This window comes from Oryx dammah, unplaced genomic scaffold (assembly GCF_014754425.2).
Source record: "Oryx dammah isolate SB20612 unplaced genomic scaffold, SCBI_Odam_1.1 HiC_scaffold_25, whole genome shotgun sequence".
Lineage (NCBI taxonomy): Eukaryota > Metazoa > Chordata > Mammalia > Artiodactyla > Bovidae > Oryx > Oryx dammah.
This window is the reverse complement of record NW_024070209.1, coordinates 6,579,949-6,606,523: the sequence shown is the minus strand read 5'-3', so window position 1 is coordinate 6,606,523 and position 26,575 is coordinate 6,579,949. Positions and strand designations below refer to the sequence as shown.

Sequence of the window (26,575 nt, the reverse complement as noted above, 5' to 3'; positions counted from 1 at the left end):
TCCCTCCACCAGCTGGATGCTAGGAGTGCATGTGAAGATAAGCCACGAAAGGAAATTAATCTCTTGCGACCAACTAAACCCACTGAATATCACCAGGAATCTAGCATGTTTCATTCCACCAAAAATCAAGGCACTGCCAAACAAGCAGGACATTTGCTTCTAGAAGGTTCCACATGAGGGCCTAGTTGGAGGATTCCCCCCACGGGCCAGCATCCATACCCTACGGCCGCCCGGTCCACCCTGCTCATATCCTAGCAACCGTCTTGCTCTGCCACATCCCTGCCAGAGGGCCTGGGAGCCCACATGCCCCAATTCAGAAAATAAACCCTTATCACCGAAAATCCAGTGAGTCGGGCCCAGGGACACTTCATCCACTTGGCAGCTCTGGGAAAACAGCTGAGCAGACCACCCTCCCCCCGTGTACAGGGACAGAAGGATGCTGCCACACGACCTCCTGTCTCCCGTCGAGGTCAGTGTTCAGGTGGCTGGGAACCGTCAAAGAGGCGCTTGGGTCCTCTCAAGACAACACCAAGCAGAGAAGGGGCCCCTCCCGGCCCCTGACCGCCCACCACCCCCTGGGGAGGGCACAGGATGAGGGGCGCCATACCTCGCGGGCCCGGTCAGCGGGCTCATGCTGGGCCTTGGGCTCGTGCAGGCCGGCCTTGCTCCTGTCTGGCGGCGGGGGCGGCCTCCGGGGATCGTGCTGTAGAGACAGGAGATAGGCTTGTTCTTGCTGCAGCTGCCTCTGGAGCCGCTCTGCCTGCCGGTGCTCCTCCAGCTCCCGCCAGCGGCACTCCTTGGGGGGAGAGGGGACACTCAGTGCAGGGCCCTGGGGCGGCTGCCTCGCCCCGGCTCCACTTCTCCCCAGGACAGCGTGCGCTGACGCTGGCTTCATGACAAAGCAAAACAGCCAGGATGCAGAATGGTGGGTTACCTGCAGGAAAATCTGGCCGCGTGCCACTAAGCATAAGGTCACTGGACAGGTAGAGAGAAACCCCTCCCCCGGAGATGCTGGTTTCGGTGGCTTCAAAAGACACTTGCAAGAGTCTAGGTAAAAGTCCCTAAGGCATGAGCCTTGAACCTTCCACTCTCAGCATCCTAGCTTGTTCACCAAATGCCAGGTGTGCTGTGCAAAACCTTGTCTATCTACTGAATGAGACAGGGGACTCAGCCACGGGAAAGAGGGGACGAAAAGCCGCCTCTAGGTGTGCCCAACAGCAGTGGGAGCCCAGAGGCCGTGCCAGTGAGAGCTGGCCAGCCCTGCAGCACTGGCCACAGGGGCCCGGGGGCCGGCAGGGCCCTGCCCAGCCCGGGGTGCCCTAGCCACGGGGCGGGGCCGCGCGGGGCGTTACCAGTAGCATGGCCTGCTCCTGGAGCAGCTGCTGCTGGAGCAGTTCCAGATGACGCTGCTCCTCCTCCAGCTGCCGTCGGATGTACTCCTGTCGCACAGAGAGCACCCGCAATCAGCGGATCCCCGGGGGAAGGGTCAAGACTCCCTGCATGCGGGGCCCACAGCTGTCCGCCCCCACCGTCTGGGGGTGACTCATTTAGTCACAAATAGCTGAAAAAGCCCACTGCCAAGGCTACTCCCCCGCCCCCAGGAACTTCTAATTGGCCTCTGAGACCTAGAGAGTCTCATAAATAATGACATGCACGCCAGTGACAACCACAAAGGCATGGCTGAGTTTTTCTGTTTGCACACGGCTGCTGTACACAAACGGAAGCTCTGAAAGGACCAGGCTCTTCCTCTTCAGAAGGTAAGCCCTGAGCAACCGAGAGTCTAATGAGGAGACCAGACTGTTCACGTTGATATATGTCTGGTAATTAATTATTACTTATAACAAGCATGAATTGCTAATTTTTAAAACCCCAAACCAAGAACTGCTTAATATTAAACAACCAGGTTTTGTTTGTTTCTCTAACACACAAAGGCAACAAGTACATTCTGCAAAGTCCTGGCATGGGGACACCAGACACTGGAGGCTTCTCCCAGATGAACAGTGATGGGTGTGTGTGTCATGGGGCAAGCTCTTGTGTGTGTATGTGTGTGTGTATATTTCTATGGGGTTAGCTGACATGTGTATATCTATGGGGTAAGCTGACTTTTGTGTGTGTGTATGTGTGCCTATGGGGTTAGCTGACTTATGTGTGTATGTGTGTGTCTATGGGGTTAGCTGACGTGTGTGTGTGTATGTGTATCTATGGGGTTAGCTGACGTGTGTGTGTGTGTGTGTGTCTATGGGGTAAGCTGACGTGTGTATGGGGTAAGCTGACCTGTGTGTGTGAGAGTGGGTGGGTGGGGAGGGGTGACTTCTTTTCAATGAGAAGAGAATGATAAACCTCTATAACAACACAAACAAAAATAACCAGGTAAACACATCCAAAATATATGATGTAAAGAAGAAAACCCCAACTGTGTAGCTGGCTGCGTACTTGATGGGATGGGAAATCAGGAGACCTTGACCTACCAACAATCAGACGAGTTTCCAACAAGGCCTCAGCCACCCACTTTCTCAGTCTTCTCTTTGGGAAAATGAGCACCAAGAATATTCTCTCCCAACTCTTAGGACTTTTTATGAGGCTCATATATGAAATAGACATGAAATTACTTCAAAAAGCACAAAGATTTTACAAATAAAATGCTCCCTTTCAACAGGGGAAAAGCTCACTACTCTAATAAAGGAGTAGGCTGAAGGGTCTGGGAGGAGAGATTTTATTTTGAAATTCAGATTATTTCTCTACAGCGTCTACCGCTGATTGTACACCTTAAAAGCAGCCATACAGCTGGGCTGAACAGATGGAAAGAACACTAGAGAGCAGAAATCATGGCATAAATTTCCTCAGAAAGTTCTTTACAAAGCAAATTTAGTTCCCCAAAACTCAATCTGGGTAAAGTGTATCCACAGGCCACTGGACAAAGGCCCCTGGATTCTAATCCAGGCTCCAGTCCTGGACAAGGAAGCCCAGGATGGCCAAGACCTGCCCTGGGGTGTGTGCCCACCACCACACCCCCCGCCCCCTAATGACTGAGAGGACCCTGACTCCCGGCTCCCCACTTCTCCAGACCAAACAGAGCTGAATCACAGCTGCAAGCTCCAGTCAGGACATCGCTGGCTTTTTGCCTTCACATCACAGGGGCAACTGGACAAGGACACGTATCCAAACACCGACGCTCACACAGAAATGACGCGTTTCTGCACAGCTGACACGGGGACTACTGTGGAAGAAAACGGACCTTTCATGCTGTTTTTATAAGAGGAGGTGATGAATACGTGCTATACATGAAAGTCAGTGACTCTATTAGAACACCGAACGTTAGTATTGGAGTCACACCCTCTTCTCCCAATCAAGTTTCAACAATTATCCCTCGGTGACTTAATTTTTTTAAGCGTCTATTTTCTCCTCTTTGTAGTCCCCAGGTAGAAGTCAGAATAGGAAACCTAAACACACCACAGTCAACTGGCCAACAAAGTCAGTAAAGAAAGAGATAGAATAACTTGAATTTCAACAACAAAAAAGTTATGTAGATCCAACACTAGGAAAACCCAAGACAAAAGAGAGTCTCAAGGATAGTAGCTGAATAGTCAAATTTGGATGCTAATACCATTGTTTATATGCATTTTAAGCATGAATTTCAGGTATCATTTAAATTGGTCCCCATTCATATCCTTTTTCCTTTATTCAAAGCTCATAACAAAGACTGATGGACTCAACAGCACGCAAGCCAGGGAGGCAATGACGGGATTCACACAGACGACACAGACGACAGAACGCAGAGTTTCTGTTCGCAGAGGTGGTTCAGGAATCAGATTCCGGAAGACAACTGAATCTGACATTAACATGCTATAAATATCACTAAAACATGATGGCATTTGTTTGGTTAATGTTCTAAAGTTACGTATGTACACACTGAATTATTAATATGTGCAAATATATCTTAAAATAATCAGTTAGTCATTGGATCCTTCAAACATTTCTCATAGGAAATGTCTCATGGTTGGTTTTAAATTTCACTTTTTATTATCCAGATATTTGAGGTTCAAAGCATTTAAGCCAAACCTGAGAGGACATATTTAGAAATCTTTCAAGCATCATACTAGTGGAGACCACCCTCAGGTTTTGAGAGATGTGTCCAAAGTGCAATGATTTATGTATCTGTTGGTAAAGACGAGATTCAATTTACTAACGTGAATGGACCCAACTGTTTCTGCATTCTCGAACCTCTAAAGTCCTAAACTTCTGCGTGTGCATTATGTATGCTTTCTGCCCCCAAGCCCCCAACTCTGCCAAGCGACAAAGTCCCAAAGTCCTGGCCAGAACACGCCCGAGGACTGACCTGCTCCCTCTCCACTCTCCTCTTCTCCTCCTCCGCCCGCCTCCGCTCCTCCTCTTCCTTCCGTCGTCTCTCCAGCTCCTCCAGCCGCCTCTTCTCCTCCTGTTCCCGCCTCCGCTGCTCACGTTCCTGCTGCCTTCTGGCTTCCCGCTCTCTCCTCTGTTGCTGCAAAAGTCAAGATGGTGCATCGTCAGCAGACTGCCTGACCATGGTGCCCAGGACGGCGTGCTGTCCGCTTACAGGGAGATGCGAGAGCAGGAGCTGGGGGACCCTGCCTACTATTTCTACGCCAACTATTTCCACGCTGTCCCTTGCCCACACACACCAGCATCCTTGTAAGTACAAGTCAGAGCTGGGTTTCATTTTGATATCAGTTATTCCCTTGTTCTTCACTGAACCAGAGCAACGCGGGAATGATGAATTCTGTACCCCTGAGTATCACTGACAGGGTTACCCAAGGCTCTTAAGTCAAAAGGAAAAGTAGAGAAATGAATACAGCAGAACAGAAATAGGGAAAAAAAAAAAAGGAGAGAATTACTTAAAAGAGGGAAAAAAGAAGCATACATCGGGGAAAGAGGAAGTAACATCAACAAAATTAAGAGATGTCATGATGATTATCGTGAATGTAAAAACCACCGTAGCTCAAGCTCACTCTAAGCTCTGCAAGGTGCTGAGTATCTGACAATCTTCCTTCCATGGCCCCTTACCTACTACAATTCTCAGGACAAACCTAGGAAGCCCTTCACTCCTACTCCATAAAAGAAACAGGTTCAGAAAACATAAGTCACATGTCCAGTGCTGACAGGGTGGTAGGCTCCAGGTCGAGGACCACTCTTGACTCCCACCGTTAACCAGACACACCCTGCCTCTGTTACAGGTGCTACTGAGGCAGCAGACTTGCTCTCACAGCCTCTCCTAACACAGACCATCTAACCTCTGAGTACCAGTGTGACCCTGGGCGCACATCTGGCCACTTCTCATCCGGCCCCAGACGTGCATCTGCCAGTAAAGCAGGGCCACCACGTGGAGTACAAATCCACTCCTCCTACAAACGTGCAGAACGCTGGCCTGCAGCGCCCCTGGGATGGGGAGGTACCCAGTCTCAGCTCAGCGGCCACTGGCCCCAGGCTGCTACCCAGCGCCTAAACTGGGAGGAACTGAGCTTCCCATTTTATTTCAGGAAAGTTAATTCGCATTTAGTCAGTCTCCAGCACTGGCAGTGCTGCAGTCTATGGGGTCCCCAGGAGTCAGATACAACATAGTGACTGGACAGCAACAAAGTGTCTAGCGCAGCTCAAGAACCACATCAGAGGAAGGCTTGTGGATATGCAACAATCCCCCTCCCAGTCAGTCAGACAGGCTGCGGCAGCAGCAGGGCTGGGCGCCTGCACACCCTGCCCACCACACAGCCGCTGAGTCCAGACAAGGTCAAGGGTCCAAGTCACACCAGCCTCAGGGTTCAGATTTCTGTCTCCAGAGAAGACAAGGAAAGCTTCAGAGGAAAAGTAATACTTCCTTTGTGGCTAAGGATGTTCTGCCAGGTCCTTTAAGGTGGCTAGAGGGCTGCCCTGGTGGCTCAACGCTAAAGAACCTGCCTGCCAACGCAAGAAACGCAGGTTGGCCCCCTGGGTGGGGAAGATCCCCTGCAGAAGGAAATGGCAACCCGCTCTAGTCTTCTTCCCTGGAGAATTCTACGGACAGAGGAGCCTGGTGGGCCACGGTCCATGGGGTTGCAGAGCTGGACACAACGGAGCATCTAAACAACAACGAAGGCGGCTCTGGAACTCAACTCAAGAGACTCCAAGCCCAGAAGTTCACTGAAGAACGGGTGCGGGTTTCCAGAACTTACACCCAAACTACAAATGCTGATTCCTCCATCTGAGAAAGCCGCATGAAGCTCCATGGGAACACAAAATGAATCAGACACAGCCCCTCTCGTCCAAGTCTTACAGGCAAGACAAGCCACACACTTCTTAAAAACCCAGAGGATAATGTGGCGCGTGGTGCATTTCCCTGACTAACTCACTAAACGAGTCCTGGCTGGGAGGCTGATGGCCGAGGCAAAGAACAACGCAGTTACCAATTCCTCTTCCACATTATGTGCTAGTACTTGATGCTGTAAACTGGATCAAGAGCCAAAATTTAAACTCCAACCGTACAAACCACTACAGTCAGAAGAGGCCCTTTATTGGGGTGTGTGTGTGCTTGGGGGGTAATCAAAGGGTAAAGAAGGCCCTTAGTAAACAAACAGCTTAAGAGATCACTAAAGTGAAAAGCTGGCCTTTTACAATAGAACTTTAAAAGAAAATGGCCAAAATTAAACATACACACCATCAGCCACCAACTCAGCAACATCAATCCACGCTGGATTAACCTTATGCCTATGATTTCCAAGCAACAAAACCCAAGAGAGTCTAAGAGACATGCCTGCTCAGATTACTCCATTAAGAATGATACACATAATAAAAATCCTTTGAAGTATTTTCAAACTGATGTCATTCTTATTTTCTTAAATCATTCTTTCTTTAAAAACAAAATCTAACAAACTGAAAACCTGCATGGTGCTATAAAATGATTTCCAAAGCTCTCAAATTATAAAGAGATTTCCTTCTTAAATTTTTCCAAGCATGTCTGAATAAATATGTACTTTTCCAACTATGCTTTAATTACCTTGAAGCTCTCTTTCCAGATCGACATTTAAAAGCAGTGCTTTCATCTCAGAAGTCTAACTTTTCTAACTAGGTCAGTGCTGATACTAGTGGGGTCCATTCAGATAGCCTACTGGCTTACTGACTCCAACAGAAGCCGTGTGCGTGCAGGCTCAGTCGCTGAGTCACGTCCAACTCGTTTGCGAACCCGTGGACTGTAGCCCACCAGGCCCCCCTCTGTTCATGGGACTTCCCAGGCAAGAATACCGGAACGGATTGCCATTTCCTCCTCCAGGGGATATTCTCGACCCAAGGGACCAAAACCACAGCTCTTACGTCTCCTGCACTGGCAGGTGGATTCTTCATCACTGAGCTACCAGATAACACACAGAACAAAGCAGAGATTTTCTCCACAAAATGTGCCCTTAAGTAACCTGGGAAAAAGCATGTGTGGTGGTGGGACTTCCCTGGCGATCCAGTCGTTAAGACTTTGCCTTCCAATGCAGGGGTTTAAGTTCGATCTTTGGTCAGGGTACAAAGATCCCACCTGCCTCTTGGCCAAAAAAAAAAAAAAGGTAACAGAAGCAATACCATAACAAATTCAATAAAAACAATTTTTTTTAATGATCCACACCAAAAAAAAACCAAACAAAAACTTTGGCGGGGGGGCAGAAAAACCACCATGTGCTGTTATTTAAACTCCATTGTACAGTATCAACAGGTTGACTGTTCTTTGGGGTATTTTTCTGGCATCAAGGATAAAAGTGAAACAATAAGATGAAGTAAATGGAAATAAACGACTATAAGTGAGAAATCTGAAGCTGTGAAGTATACAGTAAATGGCAGTCAGGGAAAGAAAATAAAAAATTAAAACAAATTAAAATTAAAAAAGAAAAAGGGTCTTTTGAGCCTCAAGTGAAATACAGATAACAGTGTCTCTGAGAATTAAAAAGGAAGAAGCCCTAGTAATCACATTACCAGTGTTGACAGTCTCAGTGAGTTAAAGGAGCCGGTGGTACAAAAAGTGTCCCCCACAAAGAACTAACCCCACACAACCACCAGATTACAAAACAGCATTTGTATTATGCCCAATGTAACTCTTTTCTTTATCCTTCCTTTTTAAATGTACGTCAAGTGAAGGCATTTGTAGAAAACAAATGTTTTTCCTGTGGAAAGGTCTAAAAGTTCTAGGAAAATATTTATGACACACCAACTTGGACCCCGGGGCCAAGAGTGAAACCAAAACGAGGTCAAGGCTGAGCCAGCAGACTCAGACCGCAGTGGACACGGCCTCCGCTGACCCAGGGTGATGTCACCCATGGCCTGCAGATAGGATGAGTAACGGGGCGGGGCAGGTCCCTAAAGATCATACAAGGGAGAAAAACATGCCTGGGGCCTCTGGGCGTGTGCGGTCCTGCTGGAGGGAACCAGCGCGCCCGGAGTGGCCAAGCCAGGGCGAGGACCACAGAGGCCGGCCCTCGGAGCGCCGGGACGCCCGCCACGAGACAGCGGGGCCCTCGGAGCGCTGGGACGCCCGCCACGAGACAGCGGGGCCCGACTCGCACGCCGCCCCGCCCACCTCCGACTCGCACGCCGCCCCGCCCACCTCCTCCAGCCGCCGCCCCCCGCGTGCCGCCCCGCCCACCTCCTCCAGCCGCCGCCGCTGCTCCTTCTGCTGCTCGATGCGCTTCTGCCGCTCCGCCAGCAGCTGCCGCTTGTACTCCTCCTGCTCCCGGAGCTGCTGCTCCTGCAGGAGCTGCTGCCTCCTCAGGGCCTCGGAGCGCTCCTTGTTCTCCTGCTGCAGCCGCAGGAAGTCCCGGCGCAGCGTCGACTCCCCCGGCACGTTGACGATGGAGCTGCGGGAGGAAGCGGGTGAGGGGCTTTCAGGGGCGCGAGCCAGTCCACGTCCACAGCTGCATCTGCTGGGCTCCTCCCGCCCCGAGACCCGGCAGACAAACCCACGGGGATCACTAAAGCCTACAGTTAAATAGCACCACCTCTTCTTTCATCTGCATCATCAATACCTTAAAACCCAGTCCTGAGTTTTAAGAGAGAGAGGACATCTCTAGGTAGGCTCTGGAGAAGGTAATGGCCACCCACTCCAGTATCCTTGCCTGGAAAATCGCACGGACAGAGGAGGCTGGCGGGCTACAGTCCATGAGGTCACAAAGAGTCGGACACGACTGAAGCGACTTAGCACACACACAGTTCAATAGCATCACCTTTCATCTTTCTTTCATACGGTCATAAATACCATAAAATTCTGCCCTGGGTGTCTGATTTGACAAGAGGTATCTAGGTTAAGATTCTCACGTCCACTCAAACTGTGCAGTGGAAAGCTGAAGCCACCATCTCCACCCACTGTTAGACTCTCTGTGACCACCTGACTTCCCACCAGGAACAGCATCATCCCACTTCGGGCCAGACAGGTAGTCACAACAGAGTTACCGTCAGCATGTACAGATCCTTGCCTTCTCATCCAGTCCCCTGTTCCCTGCCATGTAACCCTCTCACTCTCTCTACTCCCCAGCCCAAGGGGTCCCAAGGATGCACCACTGCACACGTAACTTGAACCATATCTCTCCCAGCTGGTCTCCCGGGGGAGAGTCACTTCTCCACTCTCAAACCCCCAGAATCACACAGCAAAGAAATCTTCAACTGCCTCTTCCATTATATCATATCCCCAACTCCAGACAATTATACTGCTCGTGCAATCAGTTCACGCTGCTCTAAAACTTGGCCTCAAATGGATTAAAATCCTTCATGTAATTACAAAAAGATACGATGGAGTTTTTTCCCAATAAATTTTCTTCTGTCTTGATATGCTCTCTTCAAACATCCATTCTCTGCACATGGGGTCTCTCAACCACACTGCCGGCCCTCTTGTGTCCAGCTAGTCGGCTACATTGGACATCAGGCAGACAAGACCATTATTAAAGCTTTTAAATCCTCTCTTCCTTGATTAACAAGTCACTATGGAGTACGTCAAGGCTGTATATTGTCACCCTGCTTATTTAACTTACAGGCAGAGTACATCATGAGAAACGCTGGGCTGGAAAAAGCACGAGCAGGAATCAAGATTGCGGGGAGAAATATCAATAACCTCAGATATGCAGATGACACCACCCTTATGGCAAAAAGTGAAGAGGAACTAAAAAGCCTCTTGATTAAAGTGAAAGAGGACAGTGAAAAAGTTGGCTTAAAGCTCACCATTCAGAAAACGAAGATCATGGCATCTGGTCCCATCACTTCATGGGAAATAGATGGGGAAACAGTGTCAGACTTTATTTTGGGGGGCTCCAAAAATCACTGCAGATGGTGATTGCAGCCATGAAATTAAAAGATGCTTACTCCTTGGAAGAAAAGTTATGCTATCTAGTTACCAACCTAGATAACTAGGTTACCTAGTTACATTACTTTGCCAACAAAGGTCTGTCTAGTCAAGGCTATGGTTTTTCCAGTGGTCATGTATGGATGTGAGAGTTGGACTGTGAAGAAGGCTAAGTGCTGAAGAACTGATGCTTCTGAACTGTGGTGTTGGAGAAGACTCTTGAGAGTCCCTTGGACTGCAAGGAGATCCAACCAGTCCATTCTGAAGGAGATCAGCCCTGGGATTTCTTTGGAAGGAATGATGCTAAAGCTGAAGCTCCAGTACTTTGGCCACCTCATGCAAAGAGTTGACTCATTGGAAAAGACTCTGATGCTGGGAGGGATTGGGGGCAGGAGGAGAAGGGGACGACACAAAATGAGATGGCTGATGGCATCACCGACTCGATGGACGTGAGTTTGAGTGAACTCTGGGAGATGGTGATGGACAGGGAAGCCTGGTATGCTGCAATTCATGGGGTCGCAGAGTCGGACACGACTGAGCGACTGAACTGAACTGAACTGATGAGGTTCCTGCTACCAAATCTTCAACCTTCTGCTTCACTGTCTTGGGGAGCCAGAGAGGGCCAAAATAGACTACAGAATGGGTCAGGCCAGAACGCATCATCATAAAGGCAATGAATGCTGGTGACCACATGGGTGGGAAGAGGAAAACCAACCAACCAACCGACAGACGAATTTTGGGGAAGACTGTAGCGGTTTCAGTGGTGGCCCTAAGTGGCCTGTGAGTGGGACAAATCAGTTTGTGCAGGACTGGGTCACATGCTATAAGATGTCTTCCACCCACACCTTCTGGAGCAAGAACCGCCGTGGGTAAGCTGCCCTGGCCCAGCCTACCCAAACACAGCTGCCCATTTCCAAACCGTGGGGAGAGGAGGCAACACAGTCTCAGCAAAGAATCAGCAGGGCGCTCCAGAGTGAGGAGAGTGTTTTACAACTGTCTTTGAAAAGATGGAAGGACGGAAGATATTAAGGCATTTTCAGAGTAACTGACGACTCCTTCACACGACAAGGGCGTCTCCGGCAACCCTAACCCCAGCAGGGACACGAGCGCCCTGTCCTTACCTGGGCTCCCCCTCCTGCTCAGGTGCCTCCTCCTCCTCTTCCTCACTCCCACTGTACTCATACTCGGTTTCATCTGTAAAGAAAAGGACAGGATGAGCGGGTCATTCACAAATGGCGATGCTGCATGTAAGGCAAGCTTCTCCAAAAGCATCACTACTGAGTATAAACCACATATTCTTGGAGAAAACAGTAACATGTGTGGGGAACTGGCGGAGAGGAGGACCTTGACGGTGAGTCCCACTGTGATGGGTGCTCAGGCCCTGGGCCAGCAGAAGAGCTGATTCCCTTATTCTCGTGACAATCCCTTGTGGGATGCTTGGCTCAGGGGGCGCAGGGCTGGGAGAGGGGCTACAGAGCCCACGACTTGAATAGGCCATGAGCATCAACAAATTCACAAAGTCCACTCTGATGTCAAAACAAAAAGAGAGAGAGATTCAACTGCCTAAACTAAGGCAATAAAAGAATATAATCAGTTATTTTTAGCACTTAGGGATCATCCTAGACAAAAGCAGACAAAAGTCTGCTGGATGGAGAAAAAGTAGGTACTCAGAGCAGAAAACCAAAATCACATGCTCCCCAAAATTATCAAGGTGAAGTACATCAGGCAGAGGAAGACAAACACCATATGATATCACATATTTGTGAAGTCCAAAAAAAAGATACAAATCAACTGACTTACATGCAAAGAGAAACAGAATCACACACACAGAAAACAAACTTGCCAGGAGCCAGCGTGAGGAATTCCACCCGTGACAAGGTCATGCGGCAGAGCTCTGATGGCAAGGCTAATCAGACCTAAGGTTTTCCCCCTGGAATTTCCTGAGCATCCACCCCCCAAAAAATAAGAATCTGCCTGCTTTTCCACTCTTCTAATATTCTCTGGAAAAAGTCAAATCAGGGCTTTAGTCTTCTGCATTTGAAAGGGATGTTTCAGTTGAAACCCCTCTGATAGCTCTCTAGCTTGCCTAACAGGTTCCCCCGGACCTCTTACAGCTTGTGAATTGCTTACAGCCCCCCAACCACGAGAGGCACAGAGCTTAAAGCATCTTAAGATACAGAGCCTTTTCTAAGAGCTAAAAATCATATTGGTGATGGGTTTTCACTGTTGACTCAATGACTGCCGCCAGACCTCCATATTCTTTACCTTTTAGGCACCTGGGAGGATGTTAATCAATGTAAACGGGATATGGAAAAAAAGATATATAGTAGTTTTGATGTTAGCAACACTAAACTTTTGAGTTAATTACTTTTCTCTTTGTTATATATCACTGCACTCCTCTTGTGTGTTTGCTATGTAAGAATGTAACTTTATTTCGTGCTTTCTGAGAGTGGCACCAGACTTTGGGAAGATCAACACAAATAAGTCTTCTAGTTAACAAACCCTTATCAGGAAAAAGGCTGTAAAATGTTAATTGGCCCTTTTTGGCCAGAAAATGATGTAAATCACCTAAGACTTGTGTATACAATTAGGTATGCAGAGAGAAAAGCCTGGTTTTGATAAGAGTCTGGGCTGCTAACACTGCATAACTTTGTGTTACCCATTGATCTCCATGTTTTATCAAAAGTATAAAAGGCCTTCTGAACAATAGAGGACGGAGCCAGTCGCTGGACTGGTTTCCCCCGTGTCTCCTCTCTAATTTCTGGCTGAATTCCCATCTGGAGCGGGGCGGCTCACCATGTCTACTTACCTGTCCTGGCTTTTAAGATCCACGCGAGGGGGAGCCCAAGGCGGGGCACCCCCTGATATTCAAGTGGGCGCCAGTGGCCCAACGTAGATGGTGCAAGCTCCTTGTCTGGAACTTTATTGGCCTTCCCCGTAAGCCAAGTTATTCAGCCTTCTTTCTCCACTTAATTTTCCTACTACACTATTTCTTCCTAATCTAATCTTATATTTCTTATATTAATAAATAAATAAGTTTTCCTCGCCAACGCCGTCCCCACTTCGAATTCCCTGGATCCACTGGAGCTGGACCCCGGCACAAACTGATGGTTACCAAGGGGGAAAGAGAGGGACAGGATAAAGTAAGAGTTTGGGGTCAGCAGATATCACAGCACACTGTGTGCTGAGTCGCTTCAGTCATGTCTGACTGTTTGCAACCGTGTGGACCGTAGCCCACCAGCCTCCTCTGTGCACGGGCTTCTCCAGGCAAGATTACTGGAGTAAGTGGCCATGCCCTCCTCCTCCAGGGGATCTTCCCGACCCAGGGATCGAACCTGAGTCTCTCACGCCTACCTGCACTAGCTGGCAGGTTCTTTACCACTAGCACCACCTGGGAAGCCGCCAGATACACACTACTACATACAAAATCAACAACAAGGTCCTACCGAACGGCGCAGGGCACTATATTCAACATCCTGCAGCAAATCATATGGAAAAGTGTATGAAAAAGAATATATATATATATATATATATGACTGAATCACTTTACATCAGAAATGAACGCAACATTGTAAATCAAGTATACTTCAACTAAAATAAATAAGCTAATAAGTATAAAGGTGGAACCAGGGAAAAACCGATGAAATAGAATAGCAAAAGGAGACAAAAGCACAGGCTTGTCACAGCAGCATAAAGCACCGGAAACCCCTGAGCAGCAGAGAAGTGTGTAACAGACCAATGGTGACAATTGTGGCCGACATGCCTAGCTCTGCATGGCCCACTCAGAGCACAAGACCCCCAGAGCAGTAAGAAGCACAGCCATCAAGATCTGACCTGAGGCAGGGCAAGACAGCATCACGTACTGACCAGCCGCAGGGCCCTGCTACCCGGGGTCACCACTGCCGGAATCAGGTTGGCCCCTAGACCAACCTGGTCTAGACACTCAAGCCCCGGCCAGATGAGCCCAAACTTGAGTAGGAAAGGAATAACCTGCTCTGGTTGGCAAAAAACTAAAAGAATATTTAAGATGAGAACAAAACCAGACTTCATACCTTTCTCTCCTCTCTTCTTCCTGGTCCGGTCTATATGGTCCTTAAGCTGGATTCTAACCTGCCTTTCGTTCGGCTGATCCCTAATGAAAGGATGCTTCAGAAGCTGCTCGGTGGAGGGCCGCTGCATGTAATTCTTCACCAGGCATCCTTCTATAAAACTAAAAAACTTCTTAGACCTAAAAGAGAAAGTAAAAAAAATATCATCAGATTTCTACCATGAAGAGCAAAGCTCCAAAATGTCAGTAACTTACAAGCTGGTACACGAGGCAGGGCTTCAGGAGTCACTACGGGCAGCGCTGCAAATGCACAGGGATAAAACAGGAAGGAAGCAGGGACCCTGGGGGCCAGAGCGTCACTTAAACACACTTTAGGAGGCACGCTGCACAGTGGGAGCCGCAGGGGCAGTGGGAGTTAATACTGCCTGTTGATCGTGGAATCAGGGGGAGGAGGAAAGTGAGTGCAGGAAGGTCTTCGCTAACGTGAAGGTAACAGGGAGATGGTGGATCCCTGCAGACAAGGACAGACACAGAGAGAGCAAGAGAGGGACAAGACAGGGACCCAAGTAAGGGATTCGAGGCTCTGGATCTTGTTAGGGTAACGTGTCCATCAGTTTTAGGCTGAGTTATGCATCAGCTCTCTACCCTTAATGTCACTGTTCAGCCAGTAAGTCATGTCCGGTTCTTGCGACCCTATGGACTGTAGCCCACCAGGCTCCTCTGGCCATGGGATTTCCCAGGCAAGAATACTGGAGTGGGTTGCCATGCCCTCCTCCAGGGGATCCTCCCGACCCGGGAATTGAACCATGTCTCATGCACTGGCATACCACTGAGCCACCAGAGAAGTCCTACACTTAATGGTGAGAGGCAGAAATAACAGTGCTGAGGGGCAGTGACCCTGTTGCCAACATCTGTCCCACCAGACACTTTACTTTTGCTCATTTCTCCATTTCTGGCTTATGGTGACCTCTCCGTGGCCTCAGCGGAGACACTCTCAGCCGCCCTGTTATTGGCGACTCGGCTCAGATGGCTTCCTGTCCATAAACCTTTCCTGGCCACACTGCACCACACATGCCCCAAGGCAGGAGCCCTTCCTTTGGGGCTCTCTGCACATGACACACTGCACACGTCACCTTTATGTCTCTGTCTCTCCTTCTGGTTTATAACCGGACAAGTCAGGACTGGTTCCCGCTTTCCCATCTGTCAGCAAGGCCCAGCTCTGAGCATGTCAACTACAACAGGTATGCAATAAATTTCTGTTGAATGAATGAGTTATTCAGTCTTTAAAAATGTGGTTGAGAGAATGAGTTCAGTCCTTTCCAGTTACTTCATGCTTTAAGAGTTCTTTCTGTCCACCTGAAACTATTACAACATTATTAACTGGCTACACTCCAATATAAAATAAAAAGTTTAAAAAAATAAACGAATAAAACAGATAATGACAAGAACCTACTATACAGCACAGGGAAACTTTGTGTAACACTCTGTAATAACCTAAATGGGAAAAGAATTTGACAAGGAAGGTATATGTATATGAATAACTGAATCACTGTACACTTGAAACTAACATGATAATTGTAAATCAACCATACTCCAATATAAAATTAAATATTAAAAACAAAACTGGAAAAGAGAGAATCAGTTCTACTGTCTTCTACTTGTACTCAGAACTTACTATCTTTGTTCAATCCAACAAATATTTATGTGTCAACAATTTACATTTGTTTATGCTAGGCTCTGTAAGACATACACATAGGAAACAGTGTATGTATATTCAGTTGCAGACGTATAATCAAATTGTGAGGAAGAAAAAAGAACTGAGACAGTGGAGTGGGTCCAATATCAAGAAAAAGGAGGATATTTAAACTTCCCAAGAAAAGCCACCGTTCCAGAGGGACAAGGCAGCAGAATCCAAGTGGGACAGTGAATTGTTTTCTGATGTTGCAATGAAAAGTGGAAAAAGAGTTAAAAGAACTAGGTCAGGTTCAAGGCAGAGAAGGGCCCTCAGTCACTTGAAGAAGCTGTGGCCTTGTTTAAGGAGGTTAAGCAGGAATGCACAGGATTCTACACCGCGGTAGAGGAATGCTATGGCACATGGATTCACGAACCCTGGGACCCAGGAGGATCATTTGGGGAGTTTATTAAAAATACAAATGCCTGGGTCACTCCTCAGACCTTCACACTGGAGAGTTTGAGGATGGAGCCCTAAGATAAAGAATTCCAAAGGGCTTCTCACAGGCCATGTACAGATTAACATCAGAGAACCAATCAGCTACGATATAGTCTTTAAACACAGCTGTCAGCTTCTGCTGAGAATTCGCTGATCATTTTTCAAAGGCCACTTCGGCCTAAGTGGTTGTGGAAATTCACAACCTGTGGACAGGAAGACCGCATCCGTAAAGGAAGAAGGCCTTCACATTTGTGACCCTTTCGACCCTTCGGAACACCCGGGTAAGCTGAGGCAGTGATGTGAACTGCCGAGAATGCATCTGATCCAGCTTAGCTCAAGGCAGTCTGGTGAAAAGAGCACAGGGAGACTCCACTGTTACCTATACGTGTCTATTTCACCGTGCTGTACACATAGCAGTTGATCCACGCCTGCAAGTCATGGACGAATAACCGACTGACTTACAAACTGTGAAAATACCCTGAAGATGGTGCATAAACTCCCTTCAGTAAAATCTGAGAAAAAGCAAAGAGAAAATGAGTGTTGTTCAGTTTAGCGTGAGCCGGATAAAGTGTCACCCAGCCCCACAGCTGACTCCCTAGTGACACCTACTGTTCACATGTGGTTTCCCAGGGCTGGCCATCCATGGAAACACATGACTGTCATGTTTTAACACAAGAGACCAACTGGGGCTCTCAGTCGTTGCCTTAAAGAACCTCTCCAAGAACTGGTAAGTGGAACCAGACAACCTCGGTTCCCTGGAGCTGAATGTCGTGAAAGAAAGCATGAAGGGAGAAGGAAATCTCGCCAGCAAGTGAAAGGGGCAAGACGGGAAGACAGAGGGGAACAGAGGAAACAAAAGGGTGAAAATACACGTGCGTGTCTACACCAGTGGACCAGAGGGACTCTGGAACAGGGCACCCCAAGCCCCAAAGCTGTACCAGTCCACAGCCCATTAGGAAACAGCAACTCAGCAAGAGGTGAGGTGGGGGGGGGGGGGGGGGGGAGGCGTGGCACGCGGTGAAGTCTCCCCTGTATTTGCTGCCACTCCTCTTCGCTCACTCTATCACCCGAGCTCCACCCCCTGGCAGCTCAGCCACAGTGTGAGATTCTCAGAGGAGCTCGCATCCTGAATGTAATGCTCTTGAATCACCCCAAAACCTTTCCCCCAACCCCAGTCAGTGGAAAAACTGTCTTCCATGAAGCCGGTCCCTGGGGCCCAACAGGTTGGGGACCACTACTCCAGGACATCAGAGGACGCGCCCCTAAGAAGCTGCTGAAGTCCAAGTGTTGGCCACTCAGCTGTGTCCGGCTCCTTGCGACCCCATGCACTGCAGCCCGCCAGGCTCCTCCGTCCAGGGAATTCTCCAGACGAGAATGCTGGAGTGGGTTGCCATTCCCCTCTCCAGGGGAGCTTCCTGACCCAGGGATGGAACCCGGGTCTCCTGCACTGCAGGCAGACTCTACTATCTGAGCCACCAGGGAAGCCCGTTACACTGAGAGGTATATTTAAATATTAAAATAGAACCTTTTTTAAAATATTGTGTCGGTGTTTCATAGAGTCACTTGGTGCTATTTTATCATTCAAGGACAACGGATCAAGAGGAAAAAAAAAACAATAAAAACTAAAGCAATATACTTTGTAACACTGACTCTTGTGTTCTTCGGCAGTCAGAATAGCCAGAATTCTGTCCTGAGGTCAAACTAAAAAAGAACACTGTTTTTTTAAAGGAACAGAATGACAACAACAAAGCACGTGTATCTTACCATTTTTTGGACTTCAGCCGGGGAGGAGGATTTCGGGGGATGAGAAACAGGGCTCTCATGGGATGCATGTCACAGAGAGCTGGGGAGAGGAGAGGGCATGTCAGTTATGCACTCAGCTCACTCGGTCTCCAATTCCGGGACCCATTCATGACACCACATGCTCTGCCTGTTGTCTGATTGACATGCTTCACGTCAAGCAGCCTGCACATCTACTTATGCAGCTGAGAACATACTGTACCCCCCCACTGAAGCACAGCAAAACACGAGGAGGACAAGAGCAACGAGAAGCATAGGCCATTTCGAACAGACACTGGAAAGCGTTCATAAATCAAAGATAAATACTGATTCAAAGTCCTAAAGGAGTTAACAGCTTAAGTCATCTATTGGATGACAACGAAAATATCTTTATTTTCATAGGACTGTCATGAGGATTAAATGAGACACAGCTGTAAAGGCCTTCTTCACACAATGCCTGGAACTCAGCAACACTAGCAGGCATGTTCAATGCTTACTGTCAGAGTGAGTGTTCCTGAAATCAGGGAGTGAGTGGGATTGTTTAATTTTGTTTGATGACTGTTTACGCTCTGATCACTGGCCCAGTGAAGGCGTGAGAGGTGCACTTGGACACACGAGTATGTCACAAAAGGTATTTCCGTGTGTTTATTTACCTTCAAAAGCACCTTACAAGAGAGCTGGGAGATAGGGCCAAAGAAAAGGAGGGTGCTGATCCTGCTGCGAAAGGGAACCAGACAAAGCACCTGGCAGCCCTGCCCCGTCTCGGGCCCTCGGGGGACACAATGGAGCACAGGGTGATCAGCACAGACGGCCACTTCCGCAGTGCAACCAATCCCTAGCTGGGGGCAACCTGATATCTTTCATTCAACAAATATTTAGTCAGCAGCAACTATGTACCAACTGTTATATATTCAAGGCAGACCAGCAGAAAATAATGGGTTTCTTTCTTTCCCTTTGCTCTCTGCAATTCTACTCTATTCCTCATTAAAAATCAATTTCACGAAGTTGTCACTGATTTAAACCAAAGTGAAAGCAAAATTTCACAGGTAATGCCAAAAAAATCAATAAATAAATTCCATGGATAAAAGGTTGTGCCTCTTATTTTTAAAGTTAAAACATAAGTAAAATGGAAATTTCCTGTGTTAGGACCAGTTTCACTGAATACTAAGTTCAAACTGTAAAAAGAAAAATTATTGCCTATTATTGGTGTGTGTGTGTGCACGCTTAGTCCTGTCCAACTTTTGCAACCCCATGGACTGAGTCTACCAGGCTCCTCTGTCCATGGGATTTCTCCAGGCAAAAATACTGGAGTGGGCTGTCATTATCTGATGTCAGAATAAATCCAGGCCACACATCTAATTACAACTTAAAAGGTAACGCAGCCCATGAACCTCAGGGAGACCTCCAGAAGGATTGATGTGTGCCAAGAACTCCTTTCACATCTAAAACTCCACTGTATTTATGATTCCTTCATCTGAACACCCCACCAGGAACAACCCCATTCATGAAGCCACTGTTTCTGAAGCCACGAGACCAGGTTTACGTTGCACAGAACTGGGCTAACAAGGAAGGCAGGCTACTTACGGGGAGCGCCTTCAGCCATTTCAATGGCAGTGATGCCACAGGACCAGAGGTCACTCTGCAGAACAAAGCAGACATTAGGGCACCATCCTCACTGTGAGGCCAGGGACTCACCACCACTGGGCATTCACACAAACCACATAAATGCATTCTTTGGGGGTACAAACCAAAAGGAAGTCTGCCACGAAGTTACAAGCACAAACACATCTGGAAGAACATCTTCCAAGTAAATAAATGATCAGCTCATAAAGTTCAGTCAACTCATGAAGAGGGTGATGGAAAAGCTATACAACCCGCCTTGTATTGTACAGCTTTGTAAAAAGTTATGCAATAATGACAATAATGATCGTTAATTAGAACCAGTTGCCGTACCTATGATCCAACTCTCAGCCAGAGTCTGATGATCAGGATCAAGAAGTGCATTATTGATACACGTCTCTAGAGGTCACTCTCAGTTTAAACACATTTGTGACCAAAGCAAAGGTGCACAGCTCTTTAGCAAGACTCTGAAATTTCATAAGGTGCTTGCTATGTAATCTGACAATATTTCTGAAATAATAAATACCTGATACTCTTCAAATTAAAAAGAACAGTAAACAGCAGAAGCGCTGAACTGACTTGGGACAAAAAAATTTCTGAGACTGACAGTGACCCCTCCCGCCTTGAAAGCAGCACCTGACTTAGAACAGAGCTGATGCAGAAATGGACGACACACACACACACAAAGCCTCCAAATACTGTCCCGGCAGAAGTGCCCTACAGCAGGAGTCCACGCGGTGCTCGCTGGAGCAGCGAGGGGGAGGACTGGCAGAGCCCATGAGGCCAGGCTGGTGGCACCTTACCCTGTAATCGTAGGTGGCATCGGGGTTCTCGTCACAGGCGATGACCTCGGGGGCCATCCAGTATGGGGTGCCTATGAACGTGTTCCTCCTCCCCACGGTCCTGTCCAGCTGGGCACTCACTCCAAAGTCCACTGCCGTCGGAGGAAGGAAGGAAAGGGGACCACAGTGAGCAAACCAGTAAACAACAGGACACAGACACAGAGAGGAGCAGGGTCTTCAGAGTAAACCATACACCAGCACGGTGTGGATGCGCGACCCTCCAGCAACACAGATAAGGAGCGACCCCTCCAGAGCCAAGTCACCATAGCGCCAAGATGCTCGACCAGCCTGGGGGTTTCCCCAGGGGTCTGTACCCACCGCATCCCTGAGTTTCCCACAAGGACCACCAGAGGGACTGCTGGGGGAGTCTGGAGCACGGATGAAGTGGGCCTGGAGCCACACTAAGAGGTAAGCCTGGCTCCCACTTCTCCAAAAAGGATGGAAGGGGAAACGAGGGTGAAGGGGAAACAGAGGACTGCACCCCGGCAGGCATCAGATCACACTTACCCAGCTTCACCTCTGCGTTCTCGGTCAGCAGCACATTCTGGCCCTTGATATCGCGGTGGATCACGTGATGGATGTGGAGATGGGCCAGGCCCTGCAGGCAAGACACAGAGAGATTTAGTTCTCTGATGCTGTCAATGAACAGTCCTGAATGCACTCCTTATAACAGTCCATGGTTTGAGGGTTAAGAATTCACCTTCCAATGCAGGAGACACAGAATGGATCCCTGGTCAGGGAACCAAGATCCCACATATCACTTAGTGTGGCCAAAAGATTAAAAAAAAGAAAGAAAAAAACAAAACAAAACCCATTCTCTGGTTCCTCCCTGGTGGTCCAATGGTTAAGAGTCCACCTTCCAATGCAGGGGATGCAGGTTCTATCCTTGGTTGGGGAGCTAACATCCCCACATACTGTGGGGCAACTAAGTCTGCGTGCCACACCTAAGACCCGGAGCAGGCAAACAAACAAATACTGAAAAGTAAAGTGTGCACAGAATTCAGCTTCAGTGCGTGTCCAGCAAGGTATCACCAGTGACACCAGAGAGACGCAGCCCCAGTCCCAAGGGGTCAGGGCCAGGCTGCGGGTAGTACTACCACTCTAGCTTTCCCTGAAGGCACGTGTGCAGGGGCCATCTGCAGTGTCTCTCCTGCCACGTGTGCTGTTTCTGTACAGGACGGCTCTTTTCCCACACTGTACGCCCATTGTACAGTGGGTGAGCCGGGGGGGGGGGATGTGAACCGCATGCATTCCAGGGGAAAAGCAAGCGTGAGAGTGGGCTTCAAGGTCTGGCCCTTGAACCCAGCCTGGTTTTCCCACCAAAGAGCCACAAGCTGTGACCTACTGACTGACCCCACCTCTACCCCACGGGTACAACGGTTTTGCCATCCACAGAGCTTCATGTGCCAATCAAGCATCTTTCTTTTTCTCCCAAGGAAGTAAGCCCTAATGGGCACACAGCACTTTTTGATGACCTCGCATCTGGAATGAAGCCCGGAGCATGCCTCTGATGAGAGGTGGTGGGAGAACAAAAACGCAGTTTGCATCCAAATATGGTCAGAAAGACAAAAAGGCAGCATTCTCACAACTCTACTTGTCCCGACTTCTGCCAGAGAACCCAATGTGCAGCTGCCTCCCAAGGCACAAGTGACCTAGCCAGTCTAAGATGCGGCAATTGAGAAAGGGTAGATGAGTTCACTGTTTACTTGATTTTTCCTGTTTAACACTTTAGTGGGGTTTTATTGTTATCATGGGGCTTCACAGGTGGCTCAGTGGTAAAGAATCCACCTGCCAAACCAGGAGAGGCAGATTTGATCCCTGGGTTAGGAAGATCCCCTGGAGAAGGAAATGACAACCCACTCCAGTATTCTTGCCTGGAGAACCCCATGGACAGAGGAGCCTGTCGGGCTACAATCCATGGAGTCACAAAGAGTCAGACATAACTCAGTGACTAAACAACAACAACTCTGCTCTGAGGACACTGCAGGTACCCACTCACTGAAGTCCCTCACAGCAGTGTGAGGCAGGAGGCTTAGTCTCACACGTTAAGGCGCCTTTAGCAACCACAACAGAATTCTCATGCTTTTATAATGAAATGTGTATGTGATGATACAAAGACAGGTCTCCCATCTCTCCCTATCCAACTAGTTGTCTTAAGAGAATTATCTATTTTCAAGGGCTCTGTAAACAAAATAAAAAGAAATTCAAACTATCTCCATGAATTCTAGACAGCATTTTTAAAAACCTGCAGTCCTCTGTGAAGCTTAAACATAAATTTACCTATACATAAAAAAATAAAGTAACAGGTTTTTTTTTACAATTAGGTTCCAATTCAATTCCATAGTCTTTATTTTTCAAATGTGGTCTGTAAATGAAATCCAACCAAGTCATTTAAGCGTGTGATTTATAGGTAAAGTAGAGAGAAAACTGTGACAGTTGACCAAAGAGAAGAAGCCCGTGGGCAACTCACAAGCAGTTTTCAAATACATTATTTCCAAACACACTGTCTGCGCTGCCACAATGACTCTGCCTCTGAAAAGAATCATTCAGAAGCTGCTAAAATCATTTGGTAGCTCCGAAACTTGCTCAAAGACCATAAACCAGCTTTCCAACTGGCTGTAAATAACATTAAACACAAGAACTTTCCCTCGTAAATACTGCAGCAGATTTTGCTAATGCCAAAGCCCAGAAGATGACTCTGAAAGCCAGCATTTAGCAGCATTAATATTGATTTACAAGCTCAGACACAGGATTTTCATAAACAACACGAGTTAAGAGATTATTTCTCCTCCTCTGCACTCTGATTTTCTTTTGAATAACTGCAGGATGAATTCAGGGGAATAAATTACATTTAAAAAAAAAAAAACCACACACACAACTGTTTTAAGTCTGGTTTCTTTAGATACAGGCCAGAGTCAACATCGTGATGTGGCTTCAACTGTCGAAGCCAACTGGCTATACAGAATCGTTGGTTGCTGTGAAAAGAATAATCTGTACAGTGGCAACTGATGCTGGGGAAGACGGGGGCAGCAGCAGAAGGGGCTGACAGAGGATGCAGTGGTCGGATGGATTGCCGACTCGACGGACATGAGTTTCGGCAAGCTCTGGGAGCTGGTGAGGGGCAGGGCGCCTGGCGTGCTACGGTCTGTGGGGTCGCCAAAAGTCGGACACGACTGAGCGACTGAACGACCACCACAAGCAGCAAATGCAAAAAGCCGAGCTCAGGGCGGCTTACCCGCAGGATCTCCCTGGAGATGTAGGCTATCCAGTCTTCCTTTAGCGTGTTGCCCTTGGTGTTCTTGACGAGGTCTGTGATGGACCCGGCCCCACAGAACTCCATAACGAGCTGGAGAAGACAAGACACAGACAAGTCCCGCCGGTGGTCAGAGCGTCGCAGGCGTCAGCACCCTCCCTGGGCAGCCGGGGGCGGTCTAACTCCACCCTTTCCCTAAAGGTCTGGACACGTGATCACGGGGGAGGCACCAAATTCCGGAGCGCGTGTTCCACCACCCCATCTCCTGGGCACGCACACGGGTCCGGGACACTGGGGTCCTCACTCCACAGCACAGCCCGGGCAGAGGCACAGGTGGGCCGTCTGTCCTTAGCCAACGCCCAGTCATCAGAAACCTGACCCAGATACTCCCCAACAGGCGTCTCACTTGCCAGCATCAGAAATGTTCTATTTTCCACAACGTTGTGAGTCTCCAACTATTTTATGTTAACTGGGGTTAGTACAAAAGAGGAGGACTAATTTTAAGCAGCAAAGAACTTTTCACAAGACACTCTTTACAATACTTAAATGTTTGAACAATATGAACAAAGTATACAATATTTAGAAAATGAACTGAACTATTCTAAAATTTTAACTATGTTTAGGTATGGGTAATAGAAATAAAGGTCATTTTTTTTTCCCTTTTACTTTCCTAACTTTGCAAATATTCCACAGTGACTTTAAAAGAAAAAAATCAGAAGAGTATTCATCTACCTTCCCGCTCTGTAAGTCCAGTATTTTTGGCAGAACTAACGTGATCACTACAGAGCCAGCACTGTCTCCGTGTCATCATCTTGAAACATGTTCAAGAGGTAAGGCTGAACATGTATAAATTCCACAAATTTACCTGAAATCCGCTGCTCTCAGTAAATTACAGAACTAAGTTCATTGTCTTGCAGTCTGTCTCTCGCTCCCACGGAAGTAAAGAAAACGCATGCTGCTGAGATTCTACACTATGTCCATAAAGCTTTCATCACATGGCTTTTGACTTCAAGCTCCTAACTTCTTGCTATTTTGCATGTTTCCCCTCTTTCTCACTGTGCCACCTTATTCCCAAAACACAAACTCTTTTCCCTGCAATGTGAAATCAACAGCAAAATAAACATTCAGGATGCCTTCCACTGAGAAGTCCAGGGAAGACACCAGACTTTACCCTTTTTCTTTGCTTTTCTCTCCCCTTCCTCTGGAAGGTTCTTAATGCCCTCCTAGTACAACCAAAAAGGAAACCCCACAAAACACGCAGGAGACGCTTGCTTACCCAAAGCTGGTCATCGTGTCCTGGGGGGCTCTTTTTAATGAAAGCACCATAATACGTTGCAATATTTCTATGATGAGAATATTTCTTCAGCATATTTATCTCCAGTTTGATTTCCTCCTCTTCATCCTTAAGAAAAAAATAAAACATGTGGTGTCTGAATGACATGCATGACTGGACTTCCTCCACACGCAAGCCATCAGAGGGTCCCGGCCCCTCCAGCAAGGGAGACAGTTACTGTGACCTTTGCCAAGAACTAGGGGCTCACCCTCTGCAATGTGATCACAAGCACAGCAAACAAGACAACAAGAACAGAAGGTAAAGATGGACAGGCAGCAGAGGGCATGTGCAGACCAGGCTCTTTCGCTGACCACATGCCCCAGGCAGCTCACTCTACTTCTCTGAGCCTCAAGCTGCTCACCTGTAAAACTGGGAGGGAAAGGGGGAACAACTGGCCAATACTACTTCAATCAATTACCAGGAAGGGCTGTTTCTTTTCTAGAGAACACTTGTGAGTATAAACTGTCCGGAGCACTTAAGATGGAGGAGGTTCACCTCTGAGAGCCTCTCACAGGAGCATCCCCGGGGTCGGGGCCACAGGTGGGGGCTGAGCCCAGGAGCCCTTCAGTCTTGAACAGGGGGCTCCTCCAAGAGACCAGGCCAGGCAGGGGGCCCGGAGACAAACGCCACTGGGTGCTGGCAGGTTGTCCTGGACTGGGCTCACTCCCTGGCCTCGCACTTTACTGAGATGAGATGAGCAGAGCAAGGAATGAAGAGCCTGTGAGGGACAATCAGAGCGGGCGCGAAGGAGACAGGTGGTAACACAGGTCTGGAAAAATAAAGACAAGTTACTCCTGTGAGTGTACCAAGGTCCCTGCTTCCTACACACACACACACACAGACAAGTTACTCCTGTGAGTGTACCAAGGTCCCTGCTTCCTATACATACACACACACACAGACAAGTTACTCCTGTGGGTGTACCAAGGTCCTCGCTTCCTACACACACACACACAAACACACACATAGACAAGTTACTCCTGTGGGTGTACCAAGGTCCCCGCTTCCTACACACACACACACACACACAGACAAGTTACTCCTGTGAGTGTACCAAGGTCCCCACTTCCTACACACACACACATACACACACACACACACACAGACAAGTTACTCCTGTGGGTGTACCAAGGTCCCCGCTTCCTACACACACACACACACACAGACAAGTTACTCCTGTGAGTGTACCAAGGTCCCCACTTCCTACACACACACACA

The 26,575-nt window shown here is 48.1% G+C and overlaps 1 protein-coding gene across 50 annotated transcripts in view; it reads right to left on the bottom strand.

Moving 5' to 3' along the window:
- MAP4K4 (mitogen-activated protein kinase kinase kinase kinase 4) overlaps positions 1–26,575 on the bottom strand; it is a 152,256-nt gene that overhangs the window by 30,625 nt on the left and 95,056 nt on the right. For 30 of the 50 annotated variants that reach the window (XM_040267706.1, XM_040267709.1, XM_040267724.1 and 27 more), the window contains exons 4-15: positions 25,301–25,426; positions 24,007–24,117; positions 21,279–21,369; positions 20,733–20,863; positions 19,894–19,948; positions 18,295–18,373; positions 14,365–14,540; positions 11,434–11,506; positions 8,627–8,837; positions 4,337–4,498; positions 1,353–1,439; positions 608–796 (exon numbers count right to left, since the gene is read on the bottom strand). In XM_040267706.1, coding sequence (XP_040123640.1) covers positions 608–796; positions 1,353–1,439; positions 4,337–4,498; positions 8,627–8,837; positions 11,434–11,506; positions 14,365–14,540; positions 18,295–18,373; positions 19,894–19,948; positions 20,733–20,863; positions 21,279–21,369; positions 24,007–24,117; positions 25,301–25,426 — 1,491 coding nt within the window. The remainder of the gene's footprint in view (positions 1–607; positions 797–1,352; positions 1,440–4,336; positions 4,499–8,626; positions 8,838–11,433; positions 11,507–14,364; positions 14,541–18,294; positions 18,374–19,893; positions 19,949–20,732; positions 20,864–21,278; positions 21,370–24,006; positions 24,118–25,300; positions 25,427–26,575) is intronic. The other 20 variants (XM_040267711.1, XM_040267735.1, XM_040267713.1 and 17 more) reach the window with 1 other exon arrangement.